The 23,383-nt window shown below is 49.0% G+C and overlaps 1 protein-coding gene across 1 annotated transcript in view; it reads left to right on the plus strand.

The window, feature by feature from the left end:
- Positions 1-15,033, plus strand: part of TLN2 (talin 2) — a 441,569-nt gene extending 426,536 nt beyond the window's left edge. Inside the window, exons 55-59 of the mRNA XM_065872706.1 lie at positions 7,592-7,717; positions 10,065-10,127; positions 10,219-10,401; positions 13,239-13,364; positions 14,905-15,033. Of these exons, the coding sequence (XP_065728778.1) occupies positions 7,592-7,717; positions 10,065-10,127; positions 10,219-10,401; positions 13,239-13,364; positions 14,905-15,033 (627 nt within the window). The remainder of the gene's footprint in view (positions 1-7,591; positions 7,718-10,064; positions 10,128-10,218; positions 10,402-13,238; positions 13,365-14,904) is intronic.
- The last annotated feature ends 8,350 nt before the right edge of the window (positions 15,034-23,383 follow it).

The following is a 23,383-nucleotide window of genomic DNA, read 5'->3' on the forward strand; positions in this document are numbered from 1 at the left end:
CACTGCTTTCTGAAAAGAGAACTGTTGTGCTAGTGGCTCCGATTTTGGGAGCAAAGAGGAAGTGCTCTAGTAAAGGACACTCCTGAATATGCAAACAATACCCCATGCAGGTAGTGAGCCAGTGGTGTGAACAGGCAGGTCAGGAAAGCTTCCCCTGTTTGGGGTCTAGGAGCCATCTCCACGCCGCTTGCAGGGACTGCCTAGTGACAAGTCAGAGCAGCAGGGGAGGGGAAAATACAGTGTTGGAGTCCCAGCCTCCAGAGTTAGGAAGTGGAACCTGTCCCTGGGATCCTTCTCCACTGAGGAGACAGCAGTGGCTGTGCACCAGCAGGAACTCTTTCAGATGGTTTTCAAGATGCTGCCACAATCAGTGCTACCTTCACGCAGCTAGAGAGCATTGTTTTAAGTCCAGTTAAAGTTGTTTGACCAAAATGACAAATTGTCATGGAAAAGCAACAGCAAGGTATTCTGAATAACGAAAAGCACAGTTTAAAAGGACCTGAACTTTGAAGCCTGTACATTAAAATTGATGTATCTTTTTTTCGTACATCTTGCTGTTGACCAGCATGCTCTACTGATTATTGGGTGAAGGGGGAAAGATGACCAGATGTTCAGGGAGAAGGAGGATACAGCATTTTTTCTGTGGCCAAAGCGTGACATCGAGCTCTTGTGCCACTGGCTGTTTCCAGGCCAGGAGACGCGAGGTCGGGGGAGGAGCGTAGGTGAGTGGGGCGTTCAGCCAGTGCGTGTTCCTGCGTGACTCCCCGCCAGGTAAAGTAGTGGGTCTCCCGGAGCCTTCTCAGACATACACACAATTCATGTCACGTGAGTTTACAGTGTGGCAAATTTACCTGATTAAATCTTTGAAAGAATTCTGTCATCTGTTCTTCATCCAGGCTTCCTAGATAGACATTCAAGTGCCTTCATATTTATTTTTTTGAGAGTATGACACATCTTTAAGAATTTTTCTATCAAACAGAAATAGCAATTAATAGATACTGATCAAGGAGGAATGGATAGATATTCATATATATCTGTAGAATAAACCTGGAATGACATAAAGAAAAAAAAACAGAAATAACAGTTAAAAGATTATCCCAGTGGTATTACTGTTCATTAAAAAATAAAGTGGTGGCGAGTGTGGGAAAACTTCCCCCAAGATACTAACTGTGCATACTCACACCTTGTCCCTCAGACGCTGCAGGAACATGCATTACTCCACGTCTGGATGCAGAGGCTGGTCCCTCCCCAGGTTGCTGGCATTACCATTTGGCAGTGCTTTCTCTCTGTCACCTGCTTTGTCCATTGACAGTTTCCCCAGAGTTTCCCCTGGGACCAGGCCAACCCAGGGGGAGCCAAGGCCAGCGGAACAGCTCTGGTCTCTTGGCAGTTCCAGTGGTTCTGAGAAGTTTCCCTTTTATTAGGACTAGTAAACGTGGTGGTCCTAAAGACAGCCCACTCATGGGTCCTCTGGAAGAGAACCTGACCAGGTTCGCAGACCGTTCAGGTCTTTGGGTACAGGCTAAGGTCTCCCCCCACGCACCACTCAACTCAGTATCAGCAGCAAACTGGTAGCGGCCAAACTGGCTACAAACAAAGGAGAAACAGAGCTGCCTGTTCCACTCAGGCTTCCACCTGGCAGGAAAATGCTTCACTTGTGTTGTGGGAGTTCTCAGTGTTGGCCTCCATTTTTTTCCCTCAAGGACATTTAAATTATATGCAAATGTTCACACTTAAAAAAAATTATACCCAAAGAATTTTTTTTTTTAATTTGTGATGTGGTAAGACCTTGTTTTTAATAGTAAGCATCCTACAAGGCTTTCAGTAACACAGGAAAAAGCATGATTCCTAACTGGAAAGACGGTGCCGTGAGTTGTAATCTGGTTTTTGTAGCCAGTTGTGAGAGAAACGACCATTGTGCTCATCAATTCTCAGCAAGGTGGTCCCTCAAAGGAGATTTTCAAGGAGGGAGGTAGAAATCAGGGCAGTGACCCTTTGGCCATCTCCTATGGGTGCCTTTGACTCCTTCACTGTCAAGTCCATCAGGGGAAGGGGCCACAGGGATGTAATTCACAAAGAAAAAGGCCAGAAAGAGGACCACAGATGGAAGTGTTCTTCCTCTGCTAGACGCATGCCCAGGGACCTGTCTGGGAGGATGGGCCCGGTGGAGGCTGGGAAAGATACTGCAGGAAGGAGGCCAAAAGAGTGGGAGCAAAAGAAAAAGGAGTCCATGCTAATTTTAGTCCATGCATTCTTTAAAAGGGTTTCACCTGAAACCATAACATGTCAGAGCTAAAGGACCAGGAGGGTTGAGTTTGCTCTTGAAATTACAAACAGAAAATGTTTGTTTGATACCTAGAGAAGAGCAGCAAATTCCCCAAAGTCACGTGGCCGAAAGCGCAGAGCAGGGACTGAAACCCAGTTGTCCGTCTCCTGGTTGGGTGTCAAGGGAGTAGCTGGAAGCAGTACAGGCACTTGACACTTGATCTCTGATTTGTGCTTTTTTATTTATGTTGTAGGTTGTAGTCAGAAATGGCAGCTAGAATCTTTGTTAGAATTATGAACGGAAAACAGGGTCAGGCAGAGAAACAGACTAAAAGTCTGAACAACAGTTTTTAAAACCACAAAAAAATATATGTAGTAATAGAAAGAAAAATGAAATTAATTGCTAATAGTAATCGAGCATTTACTATGAGTCAGTTATGCTCTGTGTATATTAATAATTTATTTATAACAGCCCTATCGGATATGTAGGAGGGAAGGTAGTTTCAGAAAAGGAATGAATTGACACAAACATTATGTTCTCAGAATGTTACCAAGTCCAGGCTCGTACTGCTCGCCAGACAACAGGCCAGTAAATTGAGAGATGAGGTGTTGGGGCGGGAAATAGCGACTTTATTCAGAAAGCCAGCAGACCGAGAAGAGGGTGGACTCATGTCCCAAAGAACCATCTTCCCTGAGTTAGGATTCAGCCTTCTTTAATACTAAAAGGGGAGGGGGTGTGGTTGGCTGCTGCAAACTTCTTGGTTCCGGGATCCTTTGTTCTTGCAGCTGTCCACGTAGGTCTGGTCACAATGTTCCTATAAACCTCCAACCAGACATATGTTATTCTCTGTCCTGCAACTTTTTATCTCTATATGAATGGAAAAGTATTATACCTTTAAAGGTCAGAGCCTTGACAATGGGCTAGCTTGTAAATTTCACGCTATAGACAACATTCTTTTTTTTTTGCCGTAGGCAGGCCTCTCACTGTCGTGGCCTCTCCCATTGCGGAGCACAGGCTCCGGACGCGCAGACTCAGCGGCCATGGCTCACGGGCCCAGCCGCTCCGCGGCATGTGGGATCCTCCCAGCCTGGGGCACAAATCCGCGTCCCCTGCATCGGCAGGCAGACTCTCAACCACTGCGCCACCAGGGAAGCCCTAGGCAACATTCTTATAGCAAAAGCAATAGAATACAGAGGTTAAAGTAAAAGAAACAGATCCAATATGGAGTCAGATTTGTCCCTATTACAAGAACCCCTGAATGGCCAAAAGACAAAATAAAAATGAGGAAAGGCCTCCTCTTTTCCGTCCCCCTTTCCACCCTCCTTCCCCCGTCTCTATCAGCACAACAGGAGTCTTTAAATGCTCTCCCAAGTGTGGGAAGCAGGCAGCCAGGGAGTCAGACCAAAGTGTGGCCTTTCCCAAGAGGGATCTCATCAGACCTCTAACTTTTTAAAAAGGAGCTCTGGAGAAGATCACCAAACAAGAAAAATATCAGCAAAAGGGTGCTTAGACTTTTCTCAAAGCTACCGAAAAGACAAGGCTAGAGTCTGCTAGACGGTCCTGGAAGGACAATTGCTGAGAGCTACAAGTGACCTGGCCAACTGTCTTTTCTAGTGGAGGGGACCAGGGAAAGAGCATTGTACAGGGGATGAGAAGATGGACTCAGCTCTCAGAGGCTGCGGCTGACACCTTCATTAAGCAGGGCAGACTGTTAGTTTGCACATCTGTGACATTATTTTGTTAAGAGAGCCTCTTAGTAAAATGCTGCTGTGTTTTGCATCTGTATATGCGTGAGTCAGTGTCAGAGACTATGAGGGCCAGTTGAGGGATACAGATAGAGCATACAATTAACAACCCACAGCATTCCACAGGGCAGGAGCCAGTGCTTTGATGTGTGTGTCCAATCGTCCCCAGAAAACAGGAATGGAAAGTTACTGATGGGGACGCTTACTCCATGCATCTCCCCTTCTCTTACTATGTAAATTGTTCTCTGGCTGAACTCCAGTACTCAGAGACTCATCTTAAATGGATACATTCTCTCAACAAACCTTTATCACATGGGCTTTTCTACCTAACGTTGTGCTCCAGAGATGTAAGTTGGATGAAACACGGTCCATGCCCTGGAGGAGACTGCAGGCTGGTAGGATTCAGCTGACTGGTGTGTCTGTTCTCCTGAGCCCAGACCAGCACTCCCCCAGTGGTAGCCCATACTACCTGCATCTTCCACCAGATCCTCGGTGATCTGAGCAAGGAAGGGCTGTCCATTTAGCAGCCCATTGAGTGAAAGCATTTCCTTACATCCAGATGCCATGGTCTCCAGATTCTTCCCCAGGGTCCCCTTGCAGCAGCTCCAACTTACTGTTCTTCTCCTCAGTCTCCCATCTACAGTGGGGTTTGTTCTGTTAACAATTCCTGCATTTTAATTGTGATCCTTTTATTCAGGGAAGTCCTTCAAAGCCCAAGCCAATTCCATTTCTCTCCTTTTTTGTGCCCTGGTTAAGCACATGTCCTCCCTCCTCTCACTGCCCTCACACCCCTCTCCCAGATTCCATTCTGTACACTGGTGGGAGCTGAAGCCAATGGGAATTTGGACTTGGGTGCCGTGGCTTTTCAACAAGTCTCCTTGGCTTGGGGAGATCCCATTTTCTCAGGCTAGGAGTTGTATGGTATGAGGAAACATCAGCATTATGTCTCATTTCAGCAGGAGAGATAGAGTGGGCATTTAGTCTTAATGTTAAACCTGGCCCACAGAAAGGTACCAGTCCTGCAGGTAGAAGGCAGATCTCATCGTGGAACTCTGCCCAACTGCAGCATCTAAATGTTTGCCCTCCATCACAGTCGGCTTTATTAATCCTTTTTCTTGGGAAACTCTCTCATACTTTTTAATCAGAGGAAATGTCTCTCAGAGATAAGGCTTCCTGCCATGTCCATTTTAAAGTCTAGAGATCTTATGGAAAGAAAAAGAAAAATTCATCAAAGGGCATTACAGCACTTGCCATTGCAGGAAAAATCTGTGGCTGTCAGAAATATTTCCAAGTTGAGTATGTATTTCGAACATGTGTTTAAAAAAAAAACAGCCAGCCAGGGCAGCAAAAGATATGGGAGAGCCCTTTTCAATTGGTTCTAATGAGATATTCTTTCAGATCTATCCATGCTTAGAGTTAGCACTTAGTTTTGGGGAAATTCCATTTTTGTGCATTTTAAAATTGGGGAAATCAAGAAACCTGCTGTGAAGTGGACTCATCCTTGGAACTCATAGCATAGCTGAGGCCCCCTGCACCTGCAGCGAGGGGCTGGAAGACATTGGGAGCCACCACGGGCCTCCATTTCCTCATCTGCAAAATGGGGAGGAGCTCCCTTTGGACTCAGAAACTCTGTGATTTCCCCAGTGCCTTAATCTGTCATATGCTTGACTTTCTTTTGCAGAACGAATTTCCAGAAAAGCTCTTAATTCAAGGTCATTGAATATACCTATCACAGCCCAATGCCATTTCTTGTGGCTTATGTTTAACAGTTCCTTTTATGCCAGAGTGTCTTAAAATGAGTCATTTTATGTTTCAGTGAACAAATTTTGTATTTCACTGCTGTCACAAGCTTCCCCGCCCCATAATGAGGAATCCAAAATTAATCTATTGGAACGGAATCCATATCTGTCCTAAATGCTCCTAGAGCACGACTTTGTCAGAGATAGGAAAGAAATACTGCTTCTGTCTCAGAACATCTCAAACGCTGCTGTCATTCTTCAGTTCCACTAGATGGGCATGGAAATGTTTTTCTGATAACATGGGTTATAAAAACAAAAGTAGGAATGGCCACATCTTGAACCAGGAGAGATGCCATAAAGAATAGGGAACTGGAAAAGCATTGTATCTGTGTATCCATCCCGTCTGATGGTTCATATGGGCCCATTAGTGAGCTGACTTTGAGCCTCCAGCATGAAGTCGCTCCTCTCTGATGCCCAAAGTGGTGGCCTCATCTAGGAAAAACATATCATGATGGAGGCAGAGAAGTTTAGGTTTAGATCTGGTCTAGATTCTTCACGCTGCCACAAGCTCTTGGCCCAGTACTCCACCTCCCTAAGCCTGAATGTTCCCACTATAAGTATAAGGATAAAGATAACTACTATATACGATTTTTACTCTCTTTTTTGGTGAGGATTAAACAAGTTAATGCACGTGGAAGTGCCTAACAAAATACCTGCACATAGTAGGCACTCTTAAAAACGTATCGCTGTTGTACAACATGGGGAATGTACTTAACGCCACTGAATCGTATACTTAAAATTGGTTCAAAGGGTAAATTTTGTGTTATATATATTTTACCGACACACACAAAGAAAAGTATTGCTGTACCTGGCCATCATCTCTTAATGCCTGAAAGGTACCAGCCACATCTTCAGCATTCTGTGACCGAGGGGGCACTTAACCATACTGGCTTAGATTCACAGAGCAATATTGCTGGCGGGGACCTTGGCGGTCATCTAGTCTGACTACCGCGTATTGTGATGCTCCGTCCCACCCAGCCTGGGACCAGGGCCTTTACACTTGCCCACCTTCCCGAAAGTTGATTCTTTTGTTGATGTTGATTCTTTTCAACATCCCAGGCGTTTGGCAGCAGGGGGCCTGGTGATGGTGTATTTAGAGCAGAGCCCTAACGGCCTGATAGTACCTGTGTGGTGTAGGGGAGCCAGTGTTCTTCCCCAGGTGGAGCCGTGCCTCGGGTTTCCAAGGGGTAAGCTCCACCTTGATGTCGCGTTGTCCCAATTTCCTCTCCACCACTGGTGATCTCTGGTTGGTGTGTGACTCTCTGCTCAGCCACAGAAATGCAAATTCTGTTTTACTTTTGTTTTCACCCAAGAGCAATAAGGTTTTTCACAGCTAATAGCCATCTTTTGTTTTCTCAGCCCATTTTTCTGAGCCTTGAGTTGTGGGATAGTGTGCCACCACCCACTCTTTGGATCTCAATTATTGATTTTTTTGATTTGGGTTATTGATGCTAATGGAACCCTTCGAATGCATTTTATTCCCAGTGAATTGATGTGTTTTTAAAGATTCTGGTCTGGAAAAAGAGTCTGTCTTTGAATTTCCTGATTTGAACTTTGTAAGGAACCTCAATGCTGGCGGTTTTTATCTTTTAGAGAAGGGTGGGGGGAGGCAGCAGATGGAGAGGCATCCAGCCAGCTTCAGCCTTTCTACCCTGGGTGTGGTTTGTCGATAAAAATCCACGCACGGAGGAAGAGCCAGGTGACCAAGAAGTAAGTCATTTAGCAGAAAGCGCCCTTTGGGGATATGAATTGCATGTGACGCTGTTTTCTTTTGGTTATAGCAAGCGGATGAGACCCTGGATTTTGAAGAACAGATCTTGGAAGCTGCTAAATCCATCGCTGCTGCCACAAGTGCCCTGGTCAAATCGGCCTCGGCAGCCCAGAGGGAGCTGGTGGCCCAGGGAAAGGTGTGTAAACCCCACTGGCCAAGTGGTGGAAAGTTCACACAGCAAGAGCCTCTGGATACTAAGAAAAAGGCGATACTGCTTGCGTCCTGACCAAGGAAGCCGTGCCGCCCCTTCCCTCCCTGACTCGCCCGGCTGTGCCCATATCATTGGATACTCTGTTTGCTTCAGCCTGACAGACAGAATGAAGGGTTTAGCTTCCAGGCCTGTCGTCTGCTTCTTGTTAAGGAGAGTTTCCACTCCAGGCAGCCATCAGGGCCTGAACAAGACATTTATTTTCCCCGCTGTACATTAGGCTATTTAAAGCCGTAAACTCCTATTTTCCTGGTGGATGGCTATATAAGCACCGTAGTCAGGGGCTTTATAATACCACGTCCAACTCCAGTGACACCCTTCCTTTTCTTAGGACCGTTGAGCTGAATGCCGTCCACCTCTGCAGTTAGCATTTTCCTTAGCCCTTTGGTCATAAGGCCGGTCTGGTTTTAAAGCTGAGATTTCTTCCACCTGCTTCATCTCCAGTCACCGATTCCATCTGCATTAGCATGAAAGCCTAGTTCTTTTTCAGTGATCCAAAGGATTAATAGTACATTAGACTAATCCTGGATGTGAAAAGGCCTTCCAATTTAAAATATTCCTTGTGTCCTATTATTCCCATACAACATGGAACCACCACATCCAAGTTACATCTTGCAGAGAAGCCTCTCAGTCATAGAGGCACCACGGAAATCCTGCCAGCTTTGGGAAATTTGGTCACTGTAACTGTCAGTCACTTATATTTGATGTTAAAAGGCCTTTGCTCTCAGTGTACAGATGACAGATGTGATTGTGTCTTTTTGGTTGTTTTTGTTTTTATCATTTTTTTAATATATTTATTTTATTCATTTATTTATTTTGTTGCGCCGGCTCTTAGTTGCGTTGGTAGGCTCCTTAGTTGCAGCACATGGGCTCCTTAGTTGTGGCATATGAACTTTTAGTTGCGGCATGCATGTGGGATCTAGTTCCCTGACCAGGGATCAAACTGGGCCTCCTGCATTGTGATCACAGAGCCTAAACCATTGCACCACCAAGGAAGTCCCGTTGACCTAAGAACTTGTAATACAGACAGTTATGCGCAGCCGGTGGCCTTCCGTCTTCCTCCATGAAGTCTCTTGTGAGCTTAGCTGTGCCTTAATCCAACCTACGTCCACTGGTTCCTCTTTCTAAACCATTGTGTATCCAATATTGATGTATGTACATCTCCCCAACCAGCATGAATCTGTCCCTTTATGCTTCTCACTTATCCCCTGTAGATCTAGAGGAGTGCTGACCTCAATCACCTAGGACTTGTTGACTAGTCGATACGTAAAGACCAAAAATAGATCACTGAGAAGAACCTCCTACCTAAAACTTTTGGTTTATTTGCACATTGATTAAAGAGCCATCTACGTGCTGGACACATTGCTAGATACTAGAGAATCGAACTTGACTATGGCCAAGCCCCTGTCCTCCAAGGAACTTATGCGTTCAAGCATTTAAAAAGTTGGTAACGGAGGTGCAGCTGGACCTGGGGAACTATAGATGATATGCAGGACGTTGGGGCCTTACCTGACCTTCAGCATGCCCTGATGTGCTGACAGATCCCCACTTTCATATGCAAATTTAGATACTCATCTCTTACCTCTCCAGGCACCTCCCACATGTGTAAAGGTGTTTCCTCCTGTAGCTCCCTCTACATCTGGTCAGAAAATGTTTCACTGTTGCAACAATTCCTAAACAGAAGCAGGGAACATCTTACTTCTAGCTTCTTACTACTCTCCCCACCCCTGAAAAAAATAGTCTGTATTTCCTTAAGGCGAGGATCTGTGCTCAATTGTACGGAGAGAGACCCACCCCCTTTTTTAACATCATCTGCCAGAAAGTCGCAGCGTGGCTTCCAGGGTCAGGAATCAGGAGAGATTTAAGCTTCCCTCACCTCTTGAATGAAGAGACCTCAGGGGCTCCCATGTTGGACATGGAGAAAGGTCAGCAGAGGAAATAGGCGTGTCAAGATAGGCCCATCCATCGTTCCTGAGCCATTTTCCCAGAAACGCGGTACCTGGCAGTGAAATGGAGGTCGTTGAGAGCGTTTCCGGTCGCCTCCTTGTGGCCCAGGGGGAAACCGGTCCAAGACAGCAGTCTTGGAGCTGCTGGCGTCCTGCATGGGAAAGGGTGCTCCATTCTCCTGCCGGTGCTGTTGGCAAGAGTCCCAGGGAGGTGCTGCCTGTCTGATGAGATGCTTTTCTCTCCAAATCCAGGGCAAGGTAGGGTTTGGGGGCTGCAGGTCACCCTGTGCCTTCCCGCTCTCATTGCTGCTTTTCCTACTCCACTCTAGGTGGGCTCCATCCCCGCCAACGCCGCAGATGACGGACAATGGTCACAGGGCCTGATTTCTGCCGTGAGTTGCCCCCTCCTCCTTCCCCGTTGGCTTTTTGGATCCCCTGCAGGAGGTTTGGGCCTCAAGTCACTTCTCTGTTGACTGTCCGCAGGCCCGGATGGTGGCGGCTGCGACCAGCAGTCTCTGCGAGGCGGCTAATGCCTCTGTGCAGGGGCACGCCAGTGAGGAGAAGCTCATCTCGTCCGCCAAGCAGGTCGCCGCGTCCACGGCTCAGCTGCTTGTGGCCTGCAAGGTGAAGGCTGATCAGGACTCGGAGGCCATGAGGCGGCTACAGGTAATGATCGCTGATGCTGGTGGGAAAATACTCCTGTTGGAGCGGGTAAGTGTTGCCAAAGGCGGCGGTCTCGCTTCCTTGGCATGACCCACCAGGCCTTCCATCAGCCAGCTCTGTCCCACGTTTCTCATTTCCTGCCACGTGCAGCCATGCATCCTACCCCTGCAACGCCACCAAACTGACGTTCTCCACGTGTGCCTCCTGGTCTCATGCCTTGGGGTCCTCCCCTCACCAGCCCAACCTTGGTGAACTCCTACTCATCCATCATGACTCATCTCCAAAGCCACCTCTTCTGGGAAGCCCTCCTTGAATCCCAGACCTTGGGCAGTCAGTCCCTCTTCTGCCCTGCCATAGCCTTTGGGCAGACCAGTCTTGCAGTTCCTGTCACCCAGTACCACCACATTTATCTTTAGTCCACCTTTGACAAGGCTGTGAGCTTCTTAGGTGCAGGTACCAGATCTTTATCTTTGTGTCTCTCACTCCTAAGATGGTACCTGTTTCAGTGGAGGCTCTCATTCAGTGTTTGCTTAAGGAGGGAGCAGAAGGACTGAGGAATTTATATGAGATGCTGCTAAGGTTTCCCAGAGCCCAGAGAACACAGTTATGAAGGTGTCACTTGATTTCTGCCCAGTGGATCTAAGTTTTCCTGATTGTGTATTTTAAGCACAGTGAAAGAAATGTTGGAATGAGAAAGATCACATAGCTTCACCATCTTCACAGGTCCAGTGCTATTTTTTTCTCTTCCTGTTTTTATCTTACACAAAATACTTTTGTCTAGTTGTCATCCTAACAGAGACATTCTGCATTTTTTTCACTTCACGTTTTATCATACTTTTTTTTTCCTTGAAGAAAAGTCTTCATAATGGCCCTGTGCAAAGCTAACTGGTTCATGCTTCATAGGTCTCATTTTTAATGATTGCATGATATTATATCAACTGATTATGCCAGAATTTCTCTATATGTTGGACATATTTGTTTCCAATTTTCTAGCTGTTTGTTACTATAATAAATGTAATGCAGATTGTTTATGTTGCTAAAAATGTTTATGTAAGATCATAAATGGCAGTAATATTTGAACAATTCCACTGAAAGTCGGGACTCTCGTCGTATTTCCTACGTTGTAAAGTGCATGGCCGTTGTTCGGTCTTCCTGTGTCTGTCTCTCTCTGACCCACCTCCCTCACCTTCATTTTCCTCCTGGCATAAACCCAGGGGAAAACGGGGAGCTGCGTGTGTGTGAATGTGCGATTCATGGGTTTGGGGGGACACTCCTTTGGAAAACATCCTGAGTTAAGAGAGACGTGGGTTCAAGACCTGCCTCTACTATGTACAAAGTGCATAATCTTATACAAGTCATTCAAAACCTTTCAGGCCCTAGTTGCCACGTCTGTAAAATGAGGATAGAGATGCCTGCACTGGCTCTTATAAGGGTCAGAAATGCGAAAGTGCTTTTGTAAGTCCTAAGGATTTACACAGATACAGCCCAGCATCACTCTTATTATCATCATTACTGATTTATGTGGGTGCTGCAATGTTGTGTGAATCCCTTACAATGACCCAGAGGTTCTCTGGGGCGACACAGGCCTATGTTCAAATCGCAGCTCTGTAACTTACCAGCTGCAGGATCTTAGATTAGTTATTCGACCTCACTTTCTACGTAGAAAAGTGGGCTGCTGATTTCTGACCTCATGAAACTGTTCAGAATAAGCATATGATGAGAATGGGCACATGATGTCCAGCGCGAACGGGCCTCCCCTTCCCTTCTTGTGCGAGCCCTCGTGGTCCCCCTTGGCCGCTTTAGGTCACCAACCAGATAAGTCAGTTAACTTTGAATGAGAAAACTCTCAACTTTCTGATGGCTCACCCCCAAGAACAAGTCCTTGACTCTCAGGGGGCTGGGCAAGGACTATGGGAGATTTAACGAAGCCGTGACCACCACGAAAAGGAAATTCCAGACCTCAGGTGGCAGAGATCGAGTCCCGTGGGCCATGCTTTTTGAGCATTAAGAGTAAACCAGTGGGGACTGTAGCCCTTGCTGAAGATCTAGGCTGCATGTGGACAAGCTCTTCTGCGGTGTGTCTGGCACTCGCCCCGTGCTTGACAGTGCGGCATGAAGCCAGCTGTGACTCTAAAAGCCCATCCGTAAAGGCCCTAGTTACTGTGGGGCTCCCATTGCTTCTGTGCAGGGGTAGGTTGTGCTTTCATAGCCCTGAATTCCCTCTGAAAGCCTTCAGTGAGCCCCAGCCCTGGGTAGCCACCGTGCCCGGTGCTGGGGATGCAGAGATTGAAATCACAGCCCCTGCCTTCAAGTTGTTCACTGTCCAGGAGGAAGAGAGGCAACCAGAAGTGTGGTGAGGGCTGCAAAGAAGCCAGCAGGGAGCCTTCCAGGAGCGCTTGGGAGGGTGTGGGTAAGGCTAAGACGGACAGAAAAAGTGATCTCTGAGCCAAGTCCTCAAGTATGCCTCAGTAGGATGGGGCAAGGAGAGGTGGCTTTCTAACCAAGGGGGCAGCCCCTGAGCAAGTTTCTGTTAACACACATATCATAGTGCTATAATCATGTCTTCACATAATTGTAATTCCCCTGAGAAGTACGTGTTCCCTGGGAGCCAGGAAATGTGTCTCATTAACCTGCGAATGAGCTGAGGTTAGGTAGGTGCCAGTGTTGGTAGAATCAGTGGATGGATGGACAGATGGATACTACCTAGAGAGAAATTCTGTGTTACATACAACTGGATGAGAAATCAATTCGTAGTCTCATGAACTGTGCCTCCCTGTCTGTCTTGCTGAATCCAAATGGCTGTTTCCAATGATATAATGTGTGTTTTGTCCCCTCTCCAGGCAGCAGGAAATGCTGTGAAAAGAGCCTCAGACAATCTTGTGCGTGCGGCCCAGAAGGCAGCATTTGGCAAAGCCGATGATGATGATGTTGTAGTGAAAACAAAGTTTGTAGGGGGCATTGCTCAGGTTTGTGATTAAATCCAGACAGTGTTTACTCCCCAGATGAGCACTGTATTTTAACAGAGACCCAAAGTAACAGTGGCTTAAACAAGATGGAAGTTTATTTCTCCCTGGTGAGACAGTCTTGGGTGTAAGCAGTCTGGGGATGGTGTGGCGGCTCCTTTGTGACTGAGACCCAGACTCCATCTGCCTACCGCTCCACCGTCCCTGAGATGTTGCCTTGGCAACATCTTGGTCTAAGATGGCTTGATAACCACCTCAGTTTTCCAGCCGGCATGAAGACGGAAAGTTAGGGCGGGCCTGACTCTGAAGTTGTCTGCATCACTTGCTCTCACACGCCATTGGCCAGAGCTTCATCACATGGCCAGCCTAGCTGCAAAGGAGGCAGGGAAATGGAGTATTCTTTTCTGAGTAGCAGTGTACCTACCTGAAAATCGGGGATTCTGTTATAGAAAAGGGAGAGAAGAGAATTGGAGGACGGCAATATTATCATTTAAATAAAATGATGCATTTGGAGCTGCTACTCACTCCAGATTTTTGGCCCTAGAGAAAGAATGCATGATGACCCTCTCCCAGAAGTTTTACAAGTGTGGATGAGAATCTGACTTACGCAGGCCTGCATTCTTGTGCATGAGAGTGGGGTGGAAAGGTCAGGAAACCACGCTTGCAGTTTGGGATGTGTTAATGTAAATCCTTTATATGAGATTGGTTTTCCACCAGGAGCACTGAAGCCCCCTGGCTGAACCTACTCATTCCCATGCCTTCCTTAGCTCTTCCTGAACCACTCCCTGTGTTTGGAAATACCCAGGATGCATTTTTACCAGAATCTGCTTCTTGATACACTAGTTCCGTGAGAAGTTCCATGAAGAAGGGTCTCTGATCAAACAGTTCTGGGAATCACTGACCTCTGTACTCCCTCCTCAGATATCACGGTGCTCGTTAGTCTAGCAAGGCTCTGGAAAGACCTTTGCTTTTCAGAAATCTATTTGACTTCCTTGAGCACAGACTTCCCCTTTCCCCTTTATACCTATTAGCTACTATTCCTCAGATCACACCTTAGAAGCATGAAATAAATATATGAAAGCCATCTAGTAGTTAAGGACTCCAGCTTTAGCTTCGAGAATACCTGGGCCGGGTCCTGCTCCACCAGATGGGTCCCTTCAGGAAAGCGGACCCACATCTCTGAGATTCAGCTTTCTCATTGGAAAAATGGGACATTCAATAGGCCAGACTTCACAGTGTTGCCATGAAGATGATGGGACACTCCGTGTAAAGTGCTCACACCAGAGCCTGCTGCGTCATAGGGACACAGTATATATTTGCTGTTAAATCAGTGGCCGGAAGTCAGCTTACTGTCTTGGATCGTTGGTCTCAAAACCCGAACTGTGGCACGGAGGCTGGTCTCCAGAGCTAAGAATACTTAGTCCCGGGACATGGCCGTGTCCCACTGTAGCAGAGGCTGTGGGAGCTCATGAGGCAAGCAGTGGAGGGGAGGGCAGTTTCCTAAAAAGTTTCCGATCCATCCAGCTTGTTGCTTTGCTTCTAGATCATCGCCGCCCAGGAGGAAATGCTGAAGAAAGAGCGAGAACTGGAAGAAGCAAGGAAAAAACTAGCCCAGATCCGCCAACAGCAGTATAAATTCCTACCCACCGAGCTGAGGGAGGACGAAGGCTAAGGCCAGAACCAAGAGGGCGCACCCAAGGGGCCGGCCGCGCGAGAACTGGATGGACAGCGGTCCTGAGGGGCCGGGCACCGCCCTGGAACTGCCCCCCCTCCCCCTGGGGTGAGCCGGGAGCCCTGAGCTCTCCTGCGCGCTCCCCTGTCCTGTCGGGCACCAGCTGCATGATGGTGATGTCACGCGGTACAGTGCGTTCCACCCACAGCTCCTCTGCCACCTCCCCCAACCCCGCCTCACTGTATCTCAGGAGAGAGGGGCGCGGGTTCACGGACTGGTACCAAAAAGGAGGAGTCAGTATTACATCGTCCTCAGACACTCGTGCTTCTGTTGGTCCTTCTCTGGGCCTGCTGTGAAATCTGAATAGGAAAGAAAAAAAAAAGGAAAACCAAACAGCTCGGGGGAAATCCTTGATGCCATAGCTACTCAAAGCTACTCTTCTCCCTCTCAGGAGAAGATGGACGTTGGAGTTGGACACGGTTAATAAAGGCCAGGAACATAAACCAGTGTGGACTCCAGGAGGGCAACTCGGGTCCTCCTGCTGTGTCTCAAGCACTGGCTCGCCCAGAGGGTGAAGAATTCCTGCCCCTGTTTGCACGCTCTCTTGCCTCAGTGTGTAAGCTCCTTGTACAATCTAGACCCAACTTGTATTCTGTGGCCCAGAAAATCGAATGATTTTTTTTTTTTTTTTCCTCCATAATCCAAAGGGGCAGAGGTATGGGGGACTGGCAGGGCTCAGTGAGCAGGGGCTGTAATAAAATGTGTGGGCTCCTTACTCTGTAGAGGCTGTTTGAGTTCATACAAATTCATCCCCACAAACCCGGGTCCCCCAGGTGACAGTCAGTACAACAGCCCGCCTTAGGCATTCGAAGTGGGGATTCAGCTCCAATAAAGCAAGCCCTTGGTGACTTCGTCTTTAGGTTCCGCGTCAGCTTCTCTGCTCTCAAAATGATCACAATTCAAGATCCTGTTAAAAAAATCTGTCATCCCTCCTCCAACCCGTGATGGATGTTTTCTCTATGTCCTAATTGTCTCAAAATCTAGATGCATTTTAACATCATTACAAACCTTTAACAACATAGTTTTGCTCATTAGCCCATCTTAAAGGTGAAGACGTATCGTATGTTCAGAGTCTGTCTTCTGTGCGCTACGGTTCGAGAGTTACAGTTCGAGAGTTTCCCCCCTCCTCTCGTTTCTCTTTTCGGAGCCCTCTCCTTAGAAGGGCAGTTTAAGATGTTCAATTTAACTTTAATCTGAACCTTTCCCCAAGACAGTACGTGAAGGATGAATGGCTTGTCGGATAAATCCTAACGCCAGGTAGCAATTGCCTTTGAAAAGCAATTCATCAGGGGAAGACAATGGTGACAGAGGTACATGGTTTTTTAAAGCTGCTAACTGTTGAAGAACTGCACTTCTCCGCAGCAACGTGCTATCACATCTCGTATTTCATTCACAGTATAGTTTGAATATTCCACCCAGGGGAAAAGTTGATGCTTTGGTCCACAAAAAGTATCACCTGTAGACCTTGCCCCACAGTCCTGCTTTAACAGACTGTGGCCCATGCCGTGGTTTTAAAATATAATTAAACTTTGGACAGCTTCTCATATTTATAAGAGACTTGTAAGTGTTCCACGTGGTAGAATTTTTTCCCAGACAAGTTGGAAGTTACAGGAAATACAGTGTACGTGAGAAGCAAGTGGAAAGAGTATGTAGAGAGTTGGGGATGATGGCATTGACTCGAGGAGAGAGCTGGCTGGGCCCTAGCACCTAATGGGAGACACTAACACACTCTTGACTCGCCCTCTTCCGCTGTAGCTAGGACAACTTTTCACTGCTGTCCTGGGCTGCACCCCCTTGGATCTTAGCCCGTGGACTGGGGGCTCTCTCCAAGGGACACTTTGCAGACGGGCACAGGGTGCTTTCTGAGACTAAGAATCCGACCCAGAGGCTCAGAGTCTAGCTATGTTAATGGCCTCATGTAGCAGGCCTCTGGGGTGCTCCTCCATGGCCCACCCTCGCCCCCTTTTCTTCCAGGCTGTGTGATTGCTTCTCTCCTTCCAGCTGTCCCCTGTCATAGCCTGGCATCCCAGGAGCCAGGCAGGGCCAAGCAGTGAGTTCTCTGTCCCTGCCTCAGGGTCGTTTAAAACTTCCACGGCGGGGCTTCTGTGGTGGCGCAGGGGTTGAGAGTCCGCCTGCCGATGCAGGGGACACGGGTTCGTGCCCCGGTCCGGGAAGATCCCACATGCCGCGGAGCGGCTGGGCCCGTGAGCCATGGCCGCTGAGCCTGCGCGTCCGGAGCCTGCGCTCCGCAACGGGAGAGGCCACAGCAGTGAGAGGCCCGCGTACTGCAAAAAAAAAAAAAAAAAAAAAAGTCCACTGCATTTGATACCAGGAAAAAACCTCCAGAGACAAGCCAAATGGAAAGGCCTTTAAAGAACAGGTATGGAACAGAGTTGGTATTTGTAGGACCTGTATAAATATTCTCCCGTCTGGCGTGTCCTGCTGCTGTGAGCTTTGGTGAAGCTGGTTCCCATTTACCACCTGGTGTGGTGTGCTTTTTCATCTGTACTTCCCCATCCACCCTCCGTCACATACCTGAGCAGCCTCGTGACTGGCTTGGTCTCTCCTCATTTCATGAAATGGGGGAAAGGCTGTGCTTTAGGTGTAGTTTAATAAGCACTCCTGTAGGTGTCCCCAGATGGCAGTGAGGGGGGTGCTTCTGGTTTTTCTTCAAAGGGAAATAAGAGGTATGAATCGGTTTGGGGTGTGAATGTTCATTTCAGAGCATCTAACAAGAGAGTGGGTTCAGGGTAAAAATGGTCCCAGGCCTGGTGCATAGAAATGCCTCTCTGTGTGAACGGGGAGCAGGTGTGTGGGTGTGTGTCTCATGAGAGGAGATGACACGAAGCCCTGAGCTGATCTTTGTGCCCAGAAGTTGTTGTCTCTGAAGATCAAAATAGGAACCTGAACTGGGCTTCAGAACTGACCAGTCATCTGGGAGTTTGGGCTTTGCTTGGTTCTGCCTTTCAGAAAACGTCTTTGGGTAAGGATGCTAAAGCCATATTCAGCGGAATAAGCAGCTCTTGTTTAAATTGCTGGCATCCAGTCAGGTGTGGGCCTGGTGATCAGTGCCAGCAGGTACCTCAGGTCCTGGACGGCCCTCCAGGCAGGCGTTATGGGCCCCCCAGGCCACCTAGAGGGTAGCCGCGTGGTTAACGGGTGAGCCCTGTGTGCTTTATCGTGGAAAACTCCTTAGGGCTTCTCATAGGCTCTCCCTGCTTGCGTTCTGGGTGTGTTGTCAGTTTAACTTATCAAAATATTATAACCAAAATTCACCCAAGAGAGTAAACCCTACCACCCCACATGATCCTGAGGCCACAGCCTCATGTGGAAGCCAGGCAGCAGGGTGACGTGGTGAGCAAGCCTGCTCCCCCCGTGGCCGCGAACCCCCAGACCTTCCCCAGCACTGAGGTTCTGGGCTCTGGCCTGGAGATTCTGGCCTTCAGCCCCCAGCACAGGCTATCGGTGTGTTCGGCTCTCAGACCCTGGAGGAAGCTTCCCTCTGCTGACTGAGGTGATGGCCACCTCTGAGAGCCTTGTGGGAGCCCAAGGAACTGGGGGACGTTCACTTCAGGCTCAGAGGCAGTAGAGTCCAGAAACGCAGAGGTTGTGAGAGCTATGCCGGCAGCCGAGGTTCTACATCGGCACGGCCTCCTCAGGGGCTGGTCTCTGGGGGGAAGACATCTTCCCCCCACACAGGGTCCCCAGGTGCCAAGTTTAAACATCCCAGGGACGACTGCTCCATCCTTCCGAGTGTCTGCTTGGCATGATACGTTTATGGGCATTAGGAACAGGCATGTGGCAGAGCTTCTGTGGACTAACTGAAAAAACAAACCCTACAGAGAGACATGGCTTTTCTGTAGAAGAGGTTTGGCTTTGCCTTCCTCGGAGCCCGCCTCCCAGCCCTCCGCAGACATCCCTGTGTCAGTCACCCCGTAGGCATCTCCTGGTTCCACAAAGCATGCAGCTGGGTTTCCCTCGGCCACCTTCTCACCAAGCTGCAAAATCCAAAAGGAAAGGGGATAGTGAAGTTCTGCCCCAGGTCGTAATGTCTTTATGGTCACATAAATTATTATTATTTTTTATTCACCAGAAATGAATTTGTAAAGGAATGAACCTGTGTGAAAGTCTCATGGGAATGAGAGGAACGTGGAAGAGAGGAAGAGGAGGCTGTGTCTTTCTCATGTGAGAGAAAGTCCCCCTTGACTACCAGCTCCTTAGTCACCAAAGTGTGTTCGAGGAGGAGTGTGTTTGTGTGTGTGTGTGTGTGTGTGTGTGTGTGTGTGACCAAGGCAAAGCCGCAGGGAACCACTGAATGCATACAGCTTTGTTGACTCTGGAGAAAATTCAAATAAGACATAGACCGTAAGTAGGAAGATGCAATTATCTTCCCCTTAAACAAGAAGGGTCCCAGGCAAGGAGCTTGGGCTCTCGGATCATGTGTGTCACCTGACGGGAAGGTCGCACAGCTGGATGCAGAGTGCAGCTATTCCTCTGCAAACCTGACTCAGGGCCTGACCCCGGAAGGATAACTTCACCTCCAGCAGCTGAGGCAGTAGGCGTATCTCATCCGTAAGAGGGCCATGTCACAGAATCACCATAGCAACGGAGTGAGTGTCACCAGTATGTCTGACAACTCAGAGGATTATTTTTCCTCCTGAAATGGTGATTTAGAATCTCTAAGCCCATTAGTCATGTTTTTCTGTCTTTGACTTAAAAATGGGGATGGGGCTGACTAGCCCGTTTTTTCTTTTTTTTTTTTTTTTTTTTTTTTTTTTTTTGCGGTACGCGGGCCTCTCACTGTTGTGGCCTCTCCCGTTGCGGAGCACAGGCTCCGGACGCGCAGGCTCAGCGGCCATGGCTCACGGGCCCAGCCGCTCGGCGGCATGTGGGATCTTCCCGCACCGGGGCACGAACCCGCATCCCCTGCATCGGCAGGCGGACTCTCAACCACTGCGCCACCAGGGAAGCCCTGACTAGCCCGTTTTTAAGGGAGATAGGAAGGTGGGAATCCCAAGGTGTGCAGCGCGCGAGGGGGTAAGGGGAGCTGATGCCTGGGGTCTCCTGAGTGAGCTGGGCTGGACCTGCGACCTCCTGAGCCCTGGGCAACCGTGGGGAAGGTGCTTTGGCCGTTTTGCAGAGGGGCACACAGGACTCAGCCAGGCAGGGCAGTGGCAGGTGTGGGATTGGAAGCTGTCTGCAGGGATTTAGATCCTCTGCAGCTAAATCAGGCTGACCCACAGTCAGAGACCTTACTGAGTGCCCCGTCACCTACTGTGTGCGGGACACTGGAGACCCTGCCTTATTCCTGGAGAAGGTCACATTCCAGGGAGGACAAACATGAGCCCAGGCCGGGGGCAAAGAGGACAGAGCCCTGGAGTTGGGAAAAGCCTTCAGTAAGAGGGCATCTGGCCTAACTCCTAACGAATCGGAGTTTCCCAGGCAGAGAAGGGGGGGAGGGGGTGTGGGCAGCATTCCAGGCAGTGGGAACGGCATGTGCATGAGTGGGTGGATTGCTCAGGGGGACAAGTAAGAATTCAGTGTGGTCAGGGCTAGGGGTAAGTGGCATGAAGGGGAGGGTGACCAGGAGCACAGTGAGGGGCCTTGTGTCAGGCCAGGGCACCTGGGATTGTTAGCAGACGAATCGCTGTGCAGGTGCATCAGAAGGGGGATTCTATTCTTGGAGAACTCAGGATCCAACGAAGGTCAGCAACTCGGGAGTAAATTGGGTCCCAAGTTATTGTGCCAGAAACGTTCAGAGCAAGGAAAGAGGATGGGAGGCGAGCCTCAGAGCCTCTCAGGAGGAGATGCCACAGCAGGAGGGACCACTGCCAGGGGTCAGGGCAGGCTTTGTTTACAGGGGAGCGAGGGGTTTCATCTCTAGATGGCTAGCACTTACTATACAGGTAGGTACGTACATGTGCCAGACGCTGACCTTCATTACCCCCTTTGGTCCCCACCACAATCACGTAAAGCATGGCACATAGGCACTCTTTTATCCTCATTCTATAGAATGAGGCTCATGTTTGTCCTCCCTGGAATGTGACCTTCTCCAGGCTCAGGCACAGAGAGGTTGGGTAACTTGCCCAAAGCCACACAGCTTGGCAGAACTGGGATCTCCCAATCACTGTGTTAAGATCACACAGCTAGTGGGTGACCAAGCAGAAACGAACTCCAGTTTGTTTCCAAAGCTCATGTTTTTAACCAACAATTGTTGGAGGAGCTGTCTGAGCCTGGCAGATTGGATAGAAATTAGGCAGAGGTAGAGAGAAGGACCTCGGAGCAGAGAGAGCCACATGAACACGTGGTAGAGCCTGGGACCTGCGAGAGGGACTGTGGGGCAGTTGGGGATAGTGGGGTCCTCAGGAGAGGGTGGCGAGTCCTCGTGTGTAGGAGGGGAATGGGGCGGCCTGAGGATCACTGAATGAGTGCCCAGCTAAGGAGCTTTTTTTTTTTTTTTTACGCACAGGTTACTGTGAGCATGGTTTAGCTTTACTCTCACCTGGTGTGTCCAGAATCCTGTTGTGGGTCTTTTTCTCTCAGACCACAATTCGCTCCTGAGGCTAAACCACCAGTGCTCCTGAGTTAACCCCGTGGTTCAGAGAAATTTAACCATGTGTTTTTGTTTGAACACTCTCTACCCTGAGCTGGACAGGATCGCAGCGGTTTTGCTCCCTGAATGTCCCAAAGCAAGAAGCCCTCTGTGCCCAGGGGCAGAAGTGCCCGGTGGGGCTGGCACCTGGGGGGACAGGAGCAGGCCTCAGCACTTGCGGCTGTATTAGGAGCTTCCTCTCTGCTTCGGCCTCTCTCTCTGGAGACTCCAGGACTTACTTTTAGAAAGAGAAGTATGATTCAATTAAGCCTAGAACTGAATGTTGAAGAAGTGCTTTCTGGGCTCCCTGGAAGGTGGGCCTTGTTGTAATTGTGGCCTGGGCGTTGGGGCAGCCCAGAGTGAGAAGGGGCCTGAGTCAGGCCCCCGGGTCCTGTAGCCCAGCCCCCTGATGTTATAAGGGCATCCGGGGGAAGCAGGAAGGGAGGGGCAGACTGGACTCCGTGGGCATGAGGGAAGATGGGAAGACTAAAAGGCACAGTTCCCTTCAAAGACTTTCCTGAAGAATGCAGTCTCCTGCAAGGGAAGCAACAATAATGCAAGTTGCCCACTGTCGGGCTGAAGGCTGGGAGGGTGCAGGACGTCAGGGAGGGAGTGGCGTGGGCTGGGTTCTTGGGGAGGATGCTGGCTGGAGGAGACCCTCAGTTGATGGCAAGCAGTTGGGCCGGGCCTAGCTGCCAGGGGCAGGGGAACATCTGGGGCCTAGGCATGCAGGCAGGCAGGAACAGGTGGAGAGAGAGGACCACAAAGATGCCTGAAGCTGGAGGGATGAGTTGGGGCAGAGGTGTGCTCTGTGGAATCGGGGCTTCATTTAGGAGGAAAGAGGGGACAGAGAAGCGAGGAGAGACACAGCAAACCCTTCAGGCTGGCTGCACTCTGCCTTGGGGCCACAATCTTCACACCTCCCCTTCATGCCTGCCCGCTCACCGTCAGCTCATCTGATGAATGGGGCGCTTTTTGGGGGCACCATGGAGCCACCTGACGGCCCCGTTATCAGGTTTGCATCCTGGAGGGCCCCAGGTTTGCTGAATAGATGGCTCCTGAGAAAGCACTTCTGCCGCTGGGGCTGTTCCTGGATTCCAGGGAGGAAAGCTTTCGGCACCCAAGTTTGCTGTCCTCTTTGTTAGGCGTCCTGGCTGGTTCGGCCACGGGGGCAGTGTGGTTCCATGGGACACTAATAGGGCATTCCTGTTTTCCTTGAGGGAAAAAGGAGGTGTTTTTTGGGCAAATTTAAGAATCACAGTATTAAAGTTAAACAAGTGAATACCTTAATTCACTATGAGGTGTCTTGGGGCCTGTAAGAAACTCCATATACATTGGATATCTCCAAAAGGAGCATATAACATACAGTTTTGCCCCAATTTTATTGGCTTTAGAGCACTTTTTTTTTTTAATTCCAGTATATTTTGAGGGGCAAATGTTCCAAGGATCATGCCTTGGGAAACCCCGTTCTAAAATCCCACTGGAATTATTGTCTCTCTCCCCTGTCCCCTTAGGACACGTGGCGCTCTGTCTAGTATTACTAGGTAATATTTCGTCTGTGCAGCAGCTTCATCTAGGTCACAGGCAGGGATCACATCCTGTCACATGTAGCTTCCCTAGCACCTAAAACCAAGCTGTGGGTATATGAGAAATTTAATGAAGACCGATTGCCTGGGTGATCAACATCAGACCATGCTG

This window comes from Phocoena phocoena, chromosome 2, assembly GCF_963924675.1.
Source record: "Phocoena phocoena chromosome 2, mPhoPho1.1, whole genome shotgun sequence".
In the NCBI taxonomy this organism is placed as follows: Eukaryota; Metazoa; Chordata; class Mammalia; order Artiodactyla; family Phocoenidae; genus Phocoena; species Phocoena phocoena.